General features: G+C 44.6%; 1 protein-coding gene across 1 annotated transcript in view; it reads left to right on the forward strand.

Annotated features, from left to right (window-relative positions):
- LOC119440408 (nose resistant to fluoxetine protein 6) overlaps nucleotides 1-13,739 on the forward strand; it is a 539,389-nt gene extending 525,650 nt beyond the window's left edge. The window contains exons 7-9 of the mRNA XM_049661052.1: nucleotides 10,991-11,161; nucleotides 13,450-13,543; nucleotides 13,643-13,739. Of these exons, the coding sequence (XP_049517009.1) occupies nucleotides 10,991-11,161; nucleotides 13,450-13,543; nucleotides 13,643-13,739 (362 nt within the window). The remainder of the gene's footprint in view (nucleotides 1-10,990; nucleotides 11,162-13,449; nucleotides 13,544-13,642) is intronic.
- Nucleotides 13,740-15,993: the final 2,254 nt, after the last annotated feature.

Below are 15,993 nucleotides of genomic sequence, written 5' to 3' on the forward strand. Positions count from 1 at the left end.
AATGAGCACCACTTGCTTTGGGGAAGCACCAAGATGAACTCTAGGTCAAGGAATGTTGCGTCACTTGCCTGTGATTATGATCATTGCATCATGAGCGATGGTAGCCCGACGTATCTACTGGCTCCTACGTGTAGCAGCTGCCTGGACTTGACTTTAGTGTGACGGAGCTTCACATCACATGTGAAAAGGTTTTGTGACATCGAGACACATGGAAGTGATTACATTCCCACCTACTTAACGATTAATGGACTCACTCGGTCCTTCTCTCGTGGTGTCTTGAAGAGCACTGACTGCTCTTCAATATGATTGACTGCTCTTCAATATGATGAATGTGTTCATATGATTGCGTCGCTAATGGAAGAAGCGTGTCAGGGGAAATTTCGACACACCATCATCGACAACATCGACAACACCATCGCAGAAGCACTGAAAGCTGCCAAGTGTTCACATCGCTGTCCTCAAACCGAATGGATTTCGGCATTGAACTTGAGAGACTTCGCGTGATTCGACGGCGTGCAGAACGACGATACAGACGCACTAAATCAATTTATGATCTGAGAGGCGCACGTCGCATTCAGAAGAAAGTTCAGCGTCGCATAACAACGACAGCCATTGGCAGCTTTGGCCCTCCATCTTGGCCAAACTGAGCTTGGTGTGGTGCAGGAATTCTGTGCGAGAGTCACTGGCGAGCCTGTAAGCACCAACGTTGATGTAAAAGACCTCCCAGTGGCTCGCGTACCGGAAATGGACGTGTACTTTACCATGAAATAACTCGAAGCTGCCCTGGCAGTTTCTAAACGATCATCCTCTCCAGGCCCTGACGGCGACACCTATTCTGTGCTGGGACACCTTGGACAAGAGCCAAGAAGATCGCCTCTGGTCAGTTTTGAAAACTCAAGGCATAAAGGTACAGGTCCACGGGAATGGAAGTTAAGTCGGCTGGTACGATTGCTAAAGCCGCGAAAATCTCCGTTGGACTTGGCGGCATATCGCCCGATCGCTCTCACGAGCTCTGTCGGAAAGGTGATGGAAAGAATGGTCCTTGCACGTCTAGAATGGTATCTCGAGCATTACAATATCTACCCCGCTTCCATGGCAGGCTTTCGTCTGGGTCTTTCTTCAATTAACAGCGTCATTCACCTCACAACGTTTCTTCATCAAGAGAAAAGCCATAAGCGCATTTCAGTTGCGCTCTTTCTCGACGTGAAAGGCGCGTATGACAACGTTGCACATGATGACATCATCACCTCCCTGGAGACTATTGGAATCGACAGCCGCATACTTCGTTGGTTATTCAACTGCATAATTCAAAGGTCATTTTTTGTGCTAACAGAAGGTGGCTCCACAGCTGAAGATTACACGAACTGCGGCGTGCCTCAGCGAGGAGTATTGAGTCCCACGTTGTTCATTGTCACACTCATTGGGCTAGCTGAAGTTTTGCCTAAGACAATGTGCCTCTCGATATACGCAGATGACATTTGCCTTTCGACTTCTGCGGTTACTCGCCTTCAGGTGCGTGGGCGATTGCAGCGGGCAGGAACCTTGACATGAGCATACCTTCAAACACAAGGCTTGACTGTATCAACCGAGAAATGTGCATTGATTGCATTCACACGTAAACCCATGACGCTATACCGAGCCTCCATTAATGGACACACTCAGTGGCGCACCGACGGGGATGTTTCGGGTGTTGTAACCCCCCCCCCCCTCCGGCCGATTCAACCCTCTCCTCCCACGCATCCAGCCCCATCAGTCCAACGTGTACCTTCAGTGCTCTGTTCACATTGTCATTATTACAATTCAGGAGGTGGCTTGAGGTTGAATTTTCCTGATACACAAAAACACTCTATCACTGTCTTCTATTTACTCATTCACTCTTAAATTACTTTGAGGAAAACGCTGTAGAAATAAACATCGTCATCATTCTTCGTGTCATTATATTATTATATAGTAGGCATTTTATTTGCTGCAGGATTTCTCTGGCTAAAGCAAGGAAATTGCATATTATGCAAAGTGCTTGCGCCCCCCCCCCCTACTACAAAAATTCAACCCCCCCCTCCCTGGCAGAGATCCTGGGTGCGCTACTGGACACACCATTGCCTATAGAAAAACTCACATTTTTGGTGTACTAATCGACCGAAATCTTTCCTAGAGCCCACATTGCACGTACCCGAATTAAAATCTGTGGTCGATTGCGCAGGTACTGAGATTTATGTGCGGAAAAACATGGGGCACATCTGGCCGCTCCAATCTTCAGTTGTACAGAGCTCAATTTCTAGGGTAACTGTGTTAGAGCCTTCCAGTGTTGTCCTATACGTGCACGTCAAATGTTCGCTCATTGGAGAGCTTACAGGATCAAGCGTTGCGCACTTGTTTAGGACTTTCTTGCTGCGCGTCAACACCTGCAATAATCGTTCTCGATAAAGATAATCCGATCCAAACATACCTTGCAGTGGATTGTCTCAGGGCGCATATCCGTCATGTTTCCCACGTCCCCGATCATCACTTGGCGTTCTTGCCTTCGCAGAGACCTCGTACGTGCCACATTTTCTGAAGTTATCATCACCGATCCTGATTGTCTTCCATCAGGATTCACCCCAGCAGCAAGGCCTTCATTCCCCTTGTGGTGTCTCCAACAGCCTCATGTGCGCCTAAGTATTCAGGGTGTAAAGAAGGCCAATCACCCAAACATACCTCTGAAAAAAGATGACGCTGCTAATAATGAATGAGACCTACGGGGACAGAACAGCCGGCCCAGGAAGGAAGAAGAAGCATCTTTTCGTCTGCGTTGGGTCCACTGTAATCCCGGCCACGCCTTTTCGGGCTTCTTCGTTTGGATCGGCGTCCCGACGTCCACGCTGAAGTCTCCTGGCAAGCTCACTGCGCGGTGGTTTGGCTGAGTTTTGGGTGGATTTGACCTACTCATCTTAACCATCTCATATTTACAGGACTTACCTAGTGCTTGAAGCAGCGCTGATGTCTAAAAACTCTCCTGGGCAAGGGCCCAGCCCTTGGTCAGCCTCCCTTTCTCCTGATGATTTACCTTTGGAATCTTTCTTCCGCAGCGGTGTTAGCAGCATCCCTGTCGCGCTGGTGCCCTCGAGTGGTGGATTCATCCGGCTGAACAACCCACAGGCTGTCCAGGCCGAGCTCCAAGCCATCACGCGTCACTTCCAAATGATAAGCGATGTCCGACAATTTGGAAGAGGTGGGATAGTTTGTAGGTCATCAGATCCGACCTGTGTTGCAGACCTCCTAAAGAGTAAGATTTTTGCATCTGTGCCGGTGAGTGCGTTCATTCCTCCCCATCTAGCATGCACTAAAGGCATTGTCCGGGGCGTAGACTCTCGATTGAGCCCAACTGAGACTCTGGAGAAGTTGTCTGATGCTGGTGTCATAGCCGTATACCGATGCAACCGACTCGTAAACGGGGAAAAAGTTGCCACTGAATCGGTCATAGCTACGTTTGCTGGTATGTCCTGCCCATCTGAACTAAAAGTGTGGCCACTTATTTTTAGAGTGGATCCTCTCCCTTCCCGTCCACTACAGTGTCGGAACTGTTGGCGTTTTGGCCATAGTGCAGGAGGCTGCAAATCAAATGCACGCTGTCGCGTCTGTGGTGAGGATCATTCCCCTAATGAGTGCACAGCTGAAACCGAAACATGCTGCCTGTGTGGAGGAAACCATGCTGCTGACTATGCAAACTGCTCGGCAAAAGCTAATGAAGTGCAGGTCCTCGAGGTAATTGACAGGCGAAGATGTTCGCGGCAAGAGGCTATTGCAGTCGTCAAGGACAGAGCTTTTGGATACGCTGGCGTCACTGCGAGGCAGTCGACTTTTAATGAAGACAACTTGTCTAAACTCATTGAGTCAGCAGTGGAAAAAGCGATGACAAAGGCTATGCAACATATTGTTGAAACTGTTACAGAATGCATTTCCCAAGTGTTTACCGCTCAGATGACACAGCTGTTGCAAACAGCCGCAACACCAATCACCAAATCGCTTGCTTGTGCTGCAGAACAGGTAGCCAATTCAGTCCTAGCGCCGAATACCAGATCGGACCCAACGTTTGTTGGATCCGATCCTTGTTCTTCGCGTCAGACAGACTCTCAGGATGACATGGAAACAGGTCATGATACCAGGCCGCATAAGCGAACTGGTTCTCCAGTAACAGCGTCTTGTCCCTATTCCAAAAACAAAAAGGGTAATCCTATTTCTCATTCTGGCATCCAAGAAAGTACATTGCGACGGTAGTCGCTGAAGTAATTATATCAATTAGATCATCACCATAGCTTCTTTAAAAGTGCTACAGTGGAACTGTCGTTCCTTGATTTCTGCTTCAATAGACTTAAATTGCTTAAGTACACATCTTAACCCTGACGTAATAATTTTACAAGAAACCTGGCTTACTCCAGAGAAAATTTTAATTTTAAAGATTTTCGACCTTTTCGATTAGATCGCCTTTCACTAGGAGGTGGTTTAATGATTTTGTTGTCATCTAAATTCTGTCATAAGGCTAAAATAGCTTTCAAGTTAATGTCTCCGGAATGTGAAATTTTGGCAGTACACCTTAGCATACCAGGCTACCGTACTTTTTCGATTATAAATGCTTATTTCCCTACGGGCGTACACAGTACATATCAATTGGATAGTGCGCTTGCTAGCTGCAGAAATCAAGTCATCCTTACTGGTGACTTCAACTCGCATCACGTATCATGGGGTTACAGAACAGATGCATGTGGAACGCGTCTATGGGACTGGACCATAGATAAAAATCTTTCATGCCTAAATATGAGACGACCCACATTTGTCCGTGGCCAATCTCGCTCAGTGTTAGATTTGACGTTTTCTAGCACAAGTATTGCCGTGACATCTTGGACTACGATTGATTTCTCTACAAACAGTGATCATCTCCCAGTATACTTCGAAATTGCATGCCCATTAACATCAGTTGAGCGACAAGACAGAATATTTGTTAATTGCAAAAAATTTAAAGACTGCTTACACTCTTCCATTGCGTCATTGACTAATACTAATGACGAAGACATTGGCTTGAAAATTTGTTCAGCGTTACAGATGTCCCGACAAAAGTCTGAATTCGTAATTCAGACAGCTAAACGTACATCATCTAGTCCCTGGTGGAACAATGAGTGCTCACGAGTTTATCGCAGAAGAAAAGCTGCTTGGAAAAAACTTCTACATAATCAGAGCCCACAAAATTGGAAAGATTATCAATTTATTTCGGCAACCTTCAAACGCACTGTCAAACACGCAAAAGATGAGTACGATAAAAAACATTTTGATTATCTATCTGAATCCAAAAACAAACGTGCTTTATTTTATTTCCTTCGATCTAGAAACAGACTCCCACTGAGCGTTAATGTAGACTCAATTGTCTATACCGCACAGGAAATGCAGGAGTCCTTAGACCTATTGGCTAAAGGATTGGAGAGCCGGTTCACAACGCGTCTTCAAAATTCTGTTCTTACTCCTACATTCTCGGACTACAAAGAGATATCCTATTCGGAACTAGCACAGGTCATGTTACGGTTACCAACTACAGCGCCTGGCCCGGATGGAATAACAAATGCAATGTTAAAAATTTTCTTCCAAGAAGCCCCACGTGAGCTTCTGAAGTTGCTAAATTACTCTATTAGCAATGCATGGATTCCACATGAATGGAAGATCGCCAAAATTATTCCGTTACTTAAAAAGCAAGGGGCAGGGTATACTATCGACAACATCAGACCAATTGCGTTGACATCAAACATAGCAAAACTTATTGAAAGAGTGCTTCAGGGGCATATAATGAAGTTTATTGATGAAAATCAATTGTTGAGTCCTTGTCAAATTGGATTTAGATCTGGCTATTCAATATGGCACGCGCATGTAGACCTTGAAAGTCGCATTAACATCGCCAGACAGAAAAAACAATATGCGGCGTTAGTTACTTTAGATATATGTAAAGCCTATGACAGCATTGAACATGCAATTTTAACAAATCGGTTACAGGGCCATGGCTTTCCAGGATATATTGTAGCATGGGTGCATGAATTTTTGAAAGACAGGGAATTCTTTTGTTTTCGAAGCGGCTATTCATCTGGTAAACACAAGCAAACAAGAGGTGTGCCTCAGGGATCGGTACTTTCACCAATATTATTTAATATTTTACTGAGCGGAATCCCCGTTCACCCAGGTGTCAGTACCTACGTTTATGCTGACGACATCGCCTTTTTTGGTATGGCTAGTGACCTATACTCCCTTTACGAAATTTTGCAGTCCTATCTAAAGAAACTGGAAGGCTGGCTGGATAGCTTACACTTAAACCTGAATGCTAATAAGTGTGCTATCCTTGTTTTTCCCGTTAAAGACCCAGTATACATATCGCTTAACTATCATCACGAAGATACCCCACAAGTTCAGTCACTGAAGTACCTTGGAGTTATCTATAACGGAAATCTTTACTGGCGGCCGCATATTGAATATATTGCAACAAAAGGAGCTCGTACAATGGGCATCTTGCGCAAGTTAAGCAATCGAAGAACAGGTATGCGAAGAAAATCCCTTTTGATGGTATATAAAATGTACGTTCGTCCAGTATTAGAATTTGGCTGTGTTTTATTCTCAGGTGTTCCGTCATACAAGCTTCGACCGCTAGTTTTATTAGAGCGAGAGGCGCTACGTCTGTGCTTAGGCCTTCCAAAATACGTTGCAAATGCCGTATTATATCTGGAAGCGAGAATCCCACCTATTATATGCCGATTTCACCTTCTGACTGTTCAGACTTTCTTACGACTATATGAATCACCATTAAGCCGTCCTCAAATAATTTTCATCTCCGATCCACAATTATTTTTTCCCGTTCATTGGCCCAGGTTTCATACACCACAGATTATATTTGTGCAAAAATTACTTGAACCACTAAATGTGCAAATTCGCGATGTGCTTCCTAACAATACTCATTCAAATTACCTGGATATCAGGTTCGATGATATTTTCCCAAACCACGCAAAACTACTACCTTACAGCATCTTAAACGCCATGTTACAAGACCACCTAAGCTCCCTAGGAACAAATATTATCATTGCAACAGATGCATCACAGAGCGAGGAAAAGACTGGCATTGGGATATTTTGTCCTGCACTCGACTGGTCTTTTTCTTTAAGATTGCCCGATTTTGTGCCTATTTTTCTGGCCGAGTTTTTAGCAGTAATCCTAGCTTTACGTAAATTAGACCAAACGACTACAACAGCTGCTATCCTTACTGACTCCCTTTCTGTTTGCTCTTCCCTTACCGCCACTAATGATTCACCTATGCTAAAACTATTTTACTTGCTAGTTCCTGCCCATGTGCAATGTGTTCATTTGATTTGGGTACCTGGTCATAAAGGGTTGTTTTTTAATGAAACTGCCGATTCACTGGCAAAGAACTCACTTTCCGGCCCTGTTCTTCCCATTCTACCAGTGACTGCACACATCACGGCGGCTAGATTTCGGATGCGATCAATTAGAAAAGCCTTATCAAACCCAGTTCTGACTGCTTCTCCAGATTATAAGCACCTGATATTTCCCTGGCGTAGCGAATCCTGTAACACAAAGATGCTTGAGGTCTCTCTCACCAAATTACGTTGCCGTATACCCTCCCTAAATTTCTACTTACACAGGTCGGGTTTGGTTCCCTCCCCCCTCTGCCCGTTTTGTAATGAGGAAGAGACGATACACCACTTTCTTCTATCTTGTCGCCGCTTTACTACGGCAAGAAAACGATTGTTGGAAATACCTTTTCGAAGGCTTGGCCTGGACTTAACAGAAACTAATATTCTTTCGTTCGGGGCGTCCACTTTGGGATTCAGCCACAGGGATGCTTGCTTCGCCGTCCAAACGTTCCTTACAGACTCCAAACGAATACCCTGCTAAATTCTATCCTTTTCTTTTTTTTGTACTTTCAAATTACTGATTACTCATTCGATATGACTTTCTTGATTTACTTTAACATATAACTCTACGCTGTTGAATACTAATTTCATAGATATTCGGAAATGTATCCTCAATATTAATTTGGAATAATCCACCCATTTCTTGGCCAATCCCCCTCCGTGGGTAGGAGCCACAGGCGTGATAGGCTACAACAACAACAACAACTACGGGGACCGAATGCACATCTATACCGATTGTTCGGTCTCAACTACCAGCTCTTCAGGTGCCGTTGTCATTCCGGCTATGAAAACCACAATCACATTCGAACTGTCACACATGACAACTTCAACGGTGGCAGAGCTTGCTGCCCTACGTGCTATTGTAAAACACCTCCTGCAAGAGACACCTCAGAAATGGGCCATCTTTTGCGATTCTAAGGTAGCACATCCGAGTCTGTATTTTGCCCTTTATTACAGGTTTCACGCGCAGCTGGCATGTGAGATCAGAGGAGACCACCATCAAGCTATCGCTAAAGGGCATGGAATTATATTGTTACGCCGTGGTCACTGCCAGTGAAAAGTGAGGGAAGCGAGGGACGGAGAAAGAAGAAGACGACATTGCGCCTACGACTGACTCCAGCCAGCATTGCCCAAGGAGCTACATCTTTGTGTCTCAATCAGTAAACGCTCCCTTAACCCTCTCCCGAGGCCGTAACAGATTGGTGGAGGTGGTGGGTAATACGACCCCAACGACGGAAGCTCTACTCCCTGGTCTTCGCCGCAGCCGCCGCCTTGCCGGACTTCCGCCTTCGCCGATCGAGATGATGTCCCAACTCCCGACCTCTGATGCATCGGGGGCAACTCCTACGGCTCCTACGGGTCCCTGGCCGTACTACCGAGTGCCGCCAAACTTTGGCGGGACCTCAGGGGAGGACGTTGACGAGTGGCTCAAGAACTATAAGCAGGTGAACAGAAGCAGTGGCTGTGACTCGGCAGCGCAGCTTTGCCATGTTGTATTTGCACTGACAAACACTGCTCTCATGTGGTATGAAAACCACGAGGAAATGTTCACCACTTGGGATCGTTTTGTTGAGGAAGTACAGAAGTGCTTCGGCAATTCTAACGCGAAGAAGAAGCGAGCGGAGCAGACATTGGCTCAGAGGGCGCCGCTTCCAGGGGAGACATGTACCACATATATCGAAAAAATTTTGAAGCTGTGCAAGATAGTGGATCCTAGGATGACTGAAGAGGACAAGGTTGGACACATTCTGAAGGGGATAGCCGAAGACGTATATAATTTCTTGATTGGCAAGGAAAACCTGAACTCCGTGTCTGACGTGATGTAGCACTGTCGCACATTTGAAACGCTGAAGATGCGACGGATAGCTCCGAAATTTGGCCGTCTGTCAAACGTGCCAACAGTGGCTAGTGTCGACAGTATGTCGCCTAATGACCTCTCGTCGACAATACGCCAGATTGTACGGAAGAATTGCTTCGATGTCAGCAAGTCTCTCATTGCCCCAGCGGCTTTCAGGACGGCTATGCGAGAGAGACCGCACGCGCGCGAACGCCAGCCACTCCGGCCCCATGGCAGCCATCAGTTAATGTAGCACACGTCGATGAATGCCAAGGTACACTGCGGTCACTTGAGTACTCTGATCGGACACCCTCCAATTACGAACGGCGTTTTCGCTCCCTCGTTTCCCTCACTGGCTACCTGGGAATACCAGCATTGCTGGTAATGACCTCGCCGACGAAGCCGCCCGATCTTCCCATCTGGAAGGCCGACCAGTTCCAATCCTCTTATCCTGGACCGACGTTGCAAGAAATCTTCATATCGTGGCTAAAGCAATAGCACACAAATATTGTTCTTATCCCAGCCTTCCGAAGTGGCTTCTTCACATACTTGACCCATCCTTAAAGCTACAAGTGCCATCGAAAGTTTCCCGCTCTGAGGCGACAGTATTGTGCCACCTCTGGCTCGGGGTGGCATTTACAAAGACCTGCTCGTTCCGCATTGGAATAGGGGATACGCCCATGTGCTACTCCTGTGAAACCAGAGAAACGATTGGAAAAGTCTTATGTCTCTCTCCCCAGTACGACATTGAGCGTGAAGCTCTCCGGACAGCATTGAACCGGCTGGGTTCTAGATTATTTTCGGAAATGAAGATCCTTGGACCATGGCCATACGCATAGATGGCGCAGAAAGCGACGAAAGCATTGTTGCAGTACCTGAAGTCGATAGGTCTTTGCGACCGTGTGTAGACTTGGTGCAAACCTTCAAAAGTGCGCACAACTGTGCTCTCTCTATCTCCAATCTCTCTTTTCATCCTTATACCCCCTTCCCCCAGTGCAGGGTAGCCAACCGGATGTGCATCTCGTTAACCTCCTTGCCTTTCCTCTCTCCTATTTCTCTCTCTCCTGTGAGCTGCAAAGGATGAAAACTTTCGAACGGGTTGGTGTTCTGTGAATCATCCAGGAGACGTACCTTTCTGGCCCACTGATGGATCAACCGAGCTTGTGTAGATACGATAGCCCTTTTACGGCGGTGACTGTAAGTGGCTCGCATACTATCCCTAGTCGTCGTCGACTCGGGAAAGCCACCACTAGCTGTCGCACAATGGCGCACCTTTATGTACGCCTTACGCGTCCTTAACATTTGTTAACCCCGGAGTCACTCGGGCGTATGCTCAAGAGTTACGTACTACCCGCGTATTTTAGCTAATGCACGTGATTTATTGCTGAGGGGAAAAGCAACCGCGACATGCATCGATAGAAGTGCGAGGCCCAGCCGCGTGCTTTTTACTCCACATCGCTTAACCTGTTTCACTTACATGTTCCTGGAGGGCGCTCAGTGTCAACGCATAACAAGCCCTCAGCTACCCTTGTCGGTGCTGTGCCAGGTACTTACACGACTGTATTTATTTTTCAAACGAGAAGCTTCATTTGAACAGGCTGCATATTAGCATGCCATTCGGAACGACATGATGTCACTAAATATTGTATCTATACATAGTTAGTTTTGACTTATTCCGGCCTCTTACTTTTTTTTTTACTTCCTCTCGCAAATTCAGAAACGGACAAGAGTGTGCTGGCCACATGCGTCGTCTTCCGCAACCTGAAGCAACTGCTGACGACAGAGGACGTGCCTTCGGCCATGCAGTGTCTGGACGGCATCCGTGTCATGACCATGTTCTGGGTGGTGCAGTCGCAGACGTACCTCAACGTCGAATTCCAAGCAGTGCGTAGGTACAACCGAACCTCGGACACAGATATAGCTTCTCAAGTTGCATGATCATAGGCGTCGAGATAAAGCGAACTGATCGCCGAGTACGCCGATGTCGAGCTCCAGATGCGAGTGCTTTGGACTGCAATAATGCGTTAGGACAGGCTGGAAAATGGTCAGTCGATTTCTTCCATATAAAGATAAGAATTGGAAAAGAACTTAAGATTTTGCGAGTGGGTAATGATTCCTTGAACTGTGCCCGCACCAATGACCCAGGATATATGTGGGGTTAACAGACAAGCGCTGTTTGATGGCCTACTGATATAAATAATGATTTGATGTGCTTGTTTTCTTTTCAGCGTTCAAAACCTTCCCACAGCATTTTCGTGCTTCAGGCTGTAATTATTGTTGAGCGCTCTCGGCCATAAATCGAGAAACGCTGAGAAAAGTAGCTAGATTTAGCTTCATATATAAGTTCGATTTAACTGAAATATGTCAGCAGTATAGTGATAATTTGGAGTACGACTTGAGAAAGAAGCGTAGAATTGCAGTCGTGAATATCAAATATTTAAATGCAGCATGGTCAAAGTCGAGACGGGGCACATCCAGTCACTTTTTATTCGTATGAATACCTTACGCTGCATTGAAAATTTAAATTGGTTACGACACAGGTTGAAATTGACGAATCTTTTGTTGGTGTTTATTGCTACAACGCGGACACCGTTACAATCTGCAGTATAGCTTCTTATTGCGTTTGGTAAACAGCTTAATGTAATGATTAAGGACACTTTTTTTTACTGCGATCAACCCTTCGCTACTTGGCAACGTTGTGCCCTATAATTAGTAACATTTTCTGCGTTGCACGGCCGGAACGCAGTCAGTCATGACAGGCAGTCATGCACCTTATGACTTCACTACCACAACTCCGCTATCATTGCTTGTTTGCCAGTGCAGAAGTTGCACGCCGATAAAGAAAGCAGATAGGGGGCATATATCACCCTTATTGAAAGTACCACAAAATTTCCTAAAAACGCAGGCACACTTTCACGTAAATAACCACCGACAAAATACCTATACACCCTCTACGTGAGAAATAACCACAGAAAATAAAATAAGACCGGTAAAACTTCCTCCGCAAAATATAGTCTTTAAGGAAAAGCAACGAGTGTTTCTGTCATGCAATGTAAACCGAAAAAACTACGTGTAATTCTCCAAAATAAATGAATGATACAACACTAATGCTGAACCTTGGCTCTACACGCGCTTGTACCTACGTGGCTTCATATGGGTTTATTTCAAAACTTCCATAGGCTTCCTTGGGTGAGCGTGGGGGGGGGGGGGGGGGAGGTAGGGAGGGACGCTTTATTTATTTTGTACAGTTCGCATATACAGGGTGTTTCATTTTAGCTGCACCGAATTTTTCAAAATTGCCTGTGGCAGCTAGCACAATTATAATCCTTGATCTAAACTACTCCATGCGGCGGCCATTACTTCCACCAGAAATCAAAGCGCCTCATTCAATAATTAAGATATTTCCGCTAAATAACTTTGCAATAATTATTTTCCGACAGATCTTTCAGTCTACGAAAAATAGCCGGTAAGTTCGGAAGGCGTATCCACTTGGTACGAATTCTCAGGACTGAACCAGTTTTGAGATATTAATTTTCAAAATGTCCGACGAAATGTATGGGTGTTCCAGTTAACTTTTTAAGGAAAACGCTGTTTTATGCATTGAAGCACAAAGTTAACTGGAACACCAATGCGTTTCGTCCGATACTTTGAAAATTAATATCTCGAAACTGGTTCAGTCCTGAGAATTCGTTCCAAGTTCATTCGATCAGTTCAGCCTTGCGAACTCAGCGGCTATAATTAGTTGATTGAAAGATGTGCCGTAAAATAATTAATTGAAATATTAATTAGCGCAATTATGTTATTAATTCAATTAGGCGTTTTGATTTCTCGTGGAAGTAATAGCCGCCCCATCGAGTAGTTTAGATCAAGGATTATAACTGTGCTACATGCCACAGGCAAATTAAAAAAAATTAGTGCAGCTAAAATGAAACACCAGGTATGTCATGCCGCAGTTTCGCAATGCAGCATGTATTGCGGCCATTCTGATGCCGCTGTTCATGCATGCATACAGGCACACGCAGCGTTTCTTGCGGCCACGTGGAATGCCAGATACCAAATACGATACTGCCAGTCCTTTCCATGAGTTTTCGTTCTGAAAACTCGCACGAACTTCTCTGGTGGCAGTGAAAGGTTACCATTAATTGTTGCCAATTTCGTCTGTCTTTTTTCACATAGGCGGTCTCAAATTTCTTATACCCGCTGTGGAGTCATTTTTTTTCCAAGACATCGTCAATGGTCTCCTAGCCGTGGACACTTTCTTCTTTCTCGGGTACTTGAATAACTTTCTTTAAGTAAAAAAAGTTGCTCATGCATTTGGTAGTCCTGTTTCTGCTCTTCGCTGACACGCCGATGTTCTTGTGCTGCGTAGTGGCCTCCTCTTAGCGATGAACGTGATACGAAATATTGATAAGAAAAACGCCAAGAAGCAGTATTTCGGCATCTTCCTCTACAGATACTTAAGGTGAGATAGCTTTTCAACGTTTAATCGCGTGACCAGAGCATCGTCGTCTGTTGTACAGACCGTCGAAACTTACAACAGCCAAACTATAATTTAGCTAATAAAACGGTTCACACCCGGTGAACATAACGGACGCGTTCATCGACATCGACAGCACAGCGATTGCTCCGAGCAAGGACTGATGCACTGAGGAAAGCGTTGAATCGTCCCGACGTTTCTTAAATTGAAATTTTCTGTAAATGCCCATTTAGCAGAGCCTCTGTCCCGAGGCAGTACGTGCGCGCGCCTTGATAGCACGGTGTGTTTTCCGCTCATAGACAGGCTCGAACTAAAACGCCCCAGTTTTAGTTCACACCTAAAACACCTCAGATTTAGATCAAACTAAAGCACATCAGCTCGAGTCACTGGCATGTGTTATCAGGTCAGTAATGAATCGCCATTCATTCTAGAAAAGTTGCTTGGGCCGTAGAATAACGCGTCAGCACAACGATCTGCTCTGCAATTCTTGGCAGCCTTCTTAAATGAAATCAATATTATGTAATTGTATTAACGCGTAGTGTGCACTTGTGCAAGGTTTTTTTCCAGCGTTTCTTTGTATTTTTGGCTTCGAACTTCATTTTTCAGATATTCCGTATCTATTTATTTATTTATTTATTTTACCCTTAAGGCAAAATGGCATTACAGAGGGGAGTGGGTTGTTATACAAAAAAATAGTTGAACAAAAAAGAAACGGTCAGTACAGTTAATTCATACAAATGAAGCTCGGAATTATACATTGTACACAGAAATAAGTGAACAAAAAAGCTATCAGTACTGTTCGCACAAATAAAGGTCGCAGTTGTACAATGATAGCTAATGCATCATGGAACATGTGATTATCGTTAATACTAACACTGTCAACGGGAAGCTCGTTTCACTCTTTTGACGTACGAGGCAAAAATGAGTTCAAGAAGGTCTTTGTGCTGCATGATGGAATACCTACTTTGTGATGATGATCGATGCGGCGGGATATGTACTGTGGGCGAAGGAGTAGTTGGTCATGTAGGAAAGAATGGTGATACAACTTGTGAAACAGAGTTAAACGAGAAACTTTTCTGCGAGATGCTAAAGAAGGAAGTGCTAGGGAAGTTTTCATGGCGGAGATGCTCGCAGTTCTGTCATAAATAGATAATATAAAACGAGCGGAGTTATTCTGGACAAGTTCAATGGAAGTTACTAGATTGTCATAGCTTGGGTCCCACATGGCTGTAGCATATTCCAGTTTAGGGCCTATTAGTTTCTCATAAATCTGCAACATTAAGCCACATGGAGCAGTAAACAGTTACGACGTAAATAGCCAAGGATGTGGTTAGCATTGTTAATAATGTACTGAATATGTAGTGACCAAGTTAGATTAGTCGGGATGTGAACTCCTAGGTACTTGTAATAGTTAACAGAATCAAAGGAATGTTATTAAGATAATAAAGAGGAGAGCAAGTGGAAGTTCTAGATACACGCATGACTTTGCACTTTTTAATATTTAGGTCCATTAACCATTTTGCGCACCAGTTAGATATAGCGTGAAGGTCAGATTGCAATACCTTAGTGTCGTCATCGTTAGTAATTTCACGACAAATAACACAGTCATCAGCAAAGAGATGAATGTTAGATGATATAACTGATGAGAGGTCATTAATATAATTGAGAAATAACAGGGGGCCTAAGACAGAACCTTACGGAACGCCGGAATGAACTTCGCAAGAAGTACGGCCGTTTGCAGCAACAAATTGGGATCTCTTATTGAGGAAACATGAAATCCACTTTAAGACGTTACTGTCAAGATTTAGTTGGTGCAGTTTGTAAAGTATCAGTCTATGACAAACCTTATCAAATGTTTTTGCAAAGTCGAGAAAAATGCAGTCGGCAAGCGATGATTGATCAAGAATCTGATGCAAATGATTCGTAAAGGATATTAACTGTGTTTCACATGAATAAGTTTTCCGGAAGCCATGCTGTGCTGACGTGAAAAATGAATTAGATTCTAAAAAATTGGCTAGGTTAGTAAACATTATGTGCTCGAGCAGTTTACAACAAATACTAGTTCATGAAACAGGGCGGTAATTAGTTGAGCAGTTTTTATTACCAGATTTATGCACTGGTACGACCTTGCCAATTTTCCATTTTCTAGGAAGTGTAGACATATCCAGTGACTGTTGGAAAATTTTTGTTAGTATAATGGAACTGTAAGCACTAGTATTTTTCAAAAATTTTGTGTTAATAAC

The sequence above is a fragment of the Dermacentor silvarum genome, chromosome 1 (assembly GCF_013339745.2).
Source record: "Dermacentor silvarum isolate Dsil-2018 chromosome 1, BIME_Dsil_1.4, whole genome shotgun sequence".
NCBI classification, from domain to species: Eukaryota; Metazoa; Arthropoda; class Arachnida; order Ixodida; family Ixodidae; genus Dermacentor; species Dermacentor silvarum.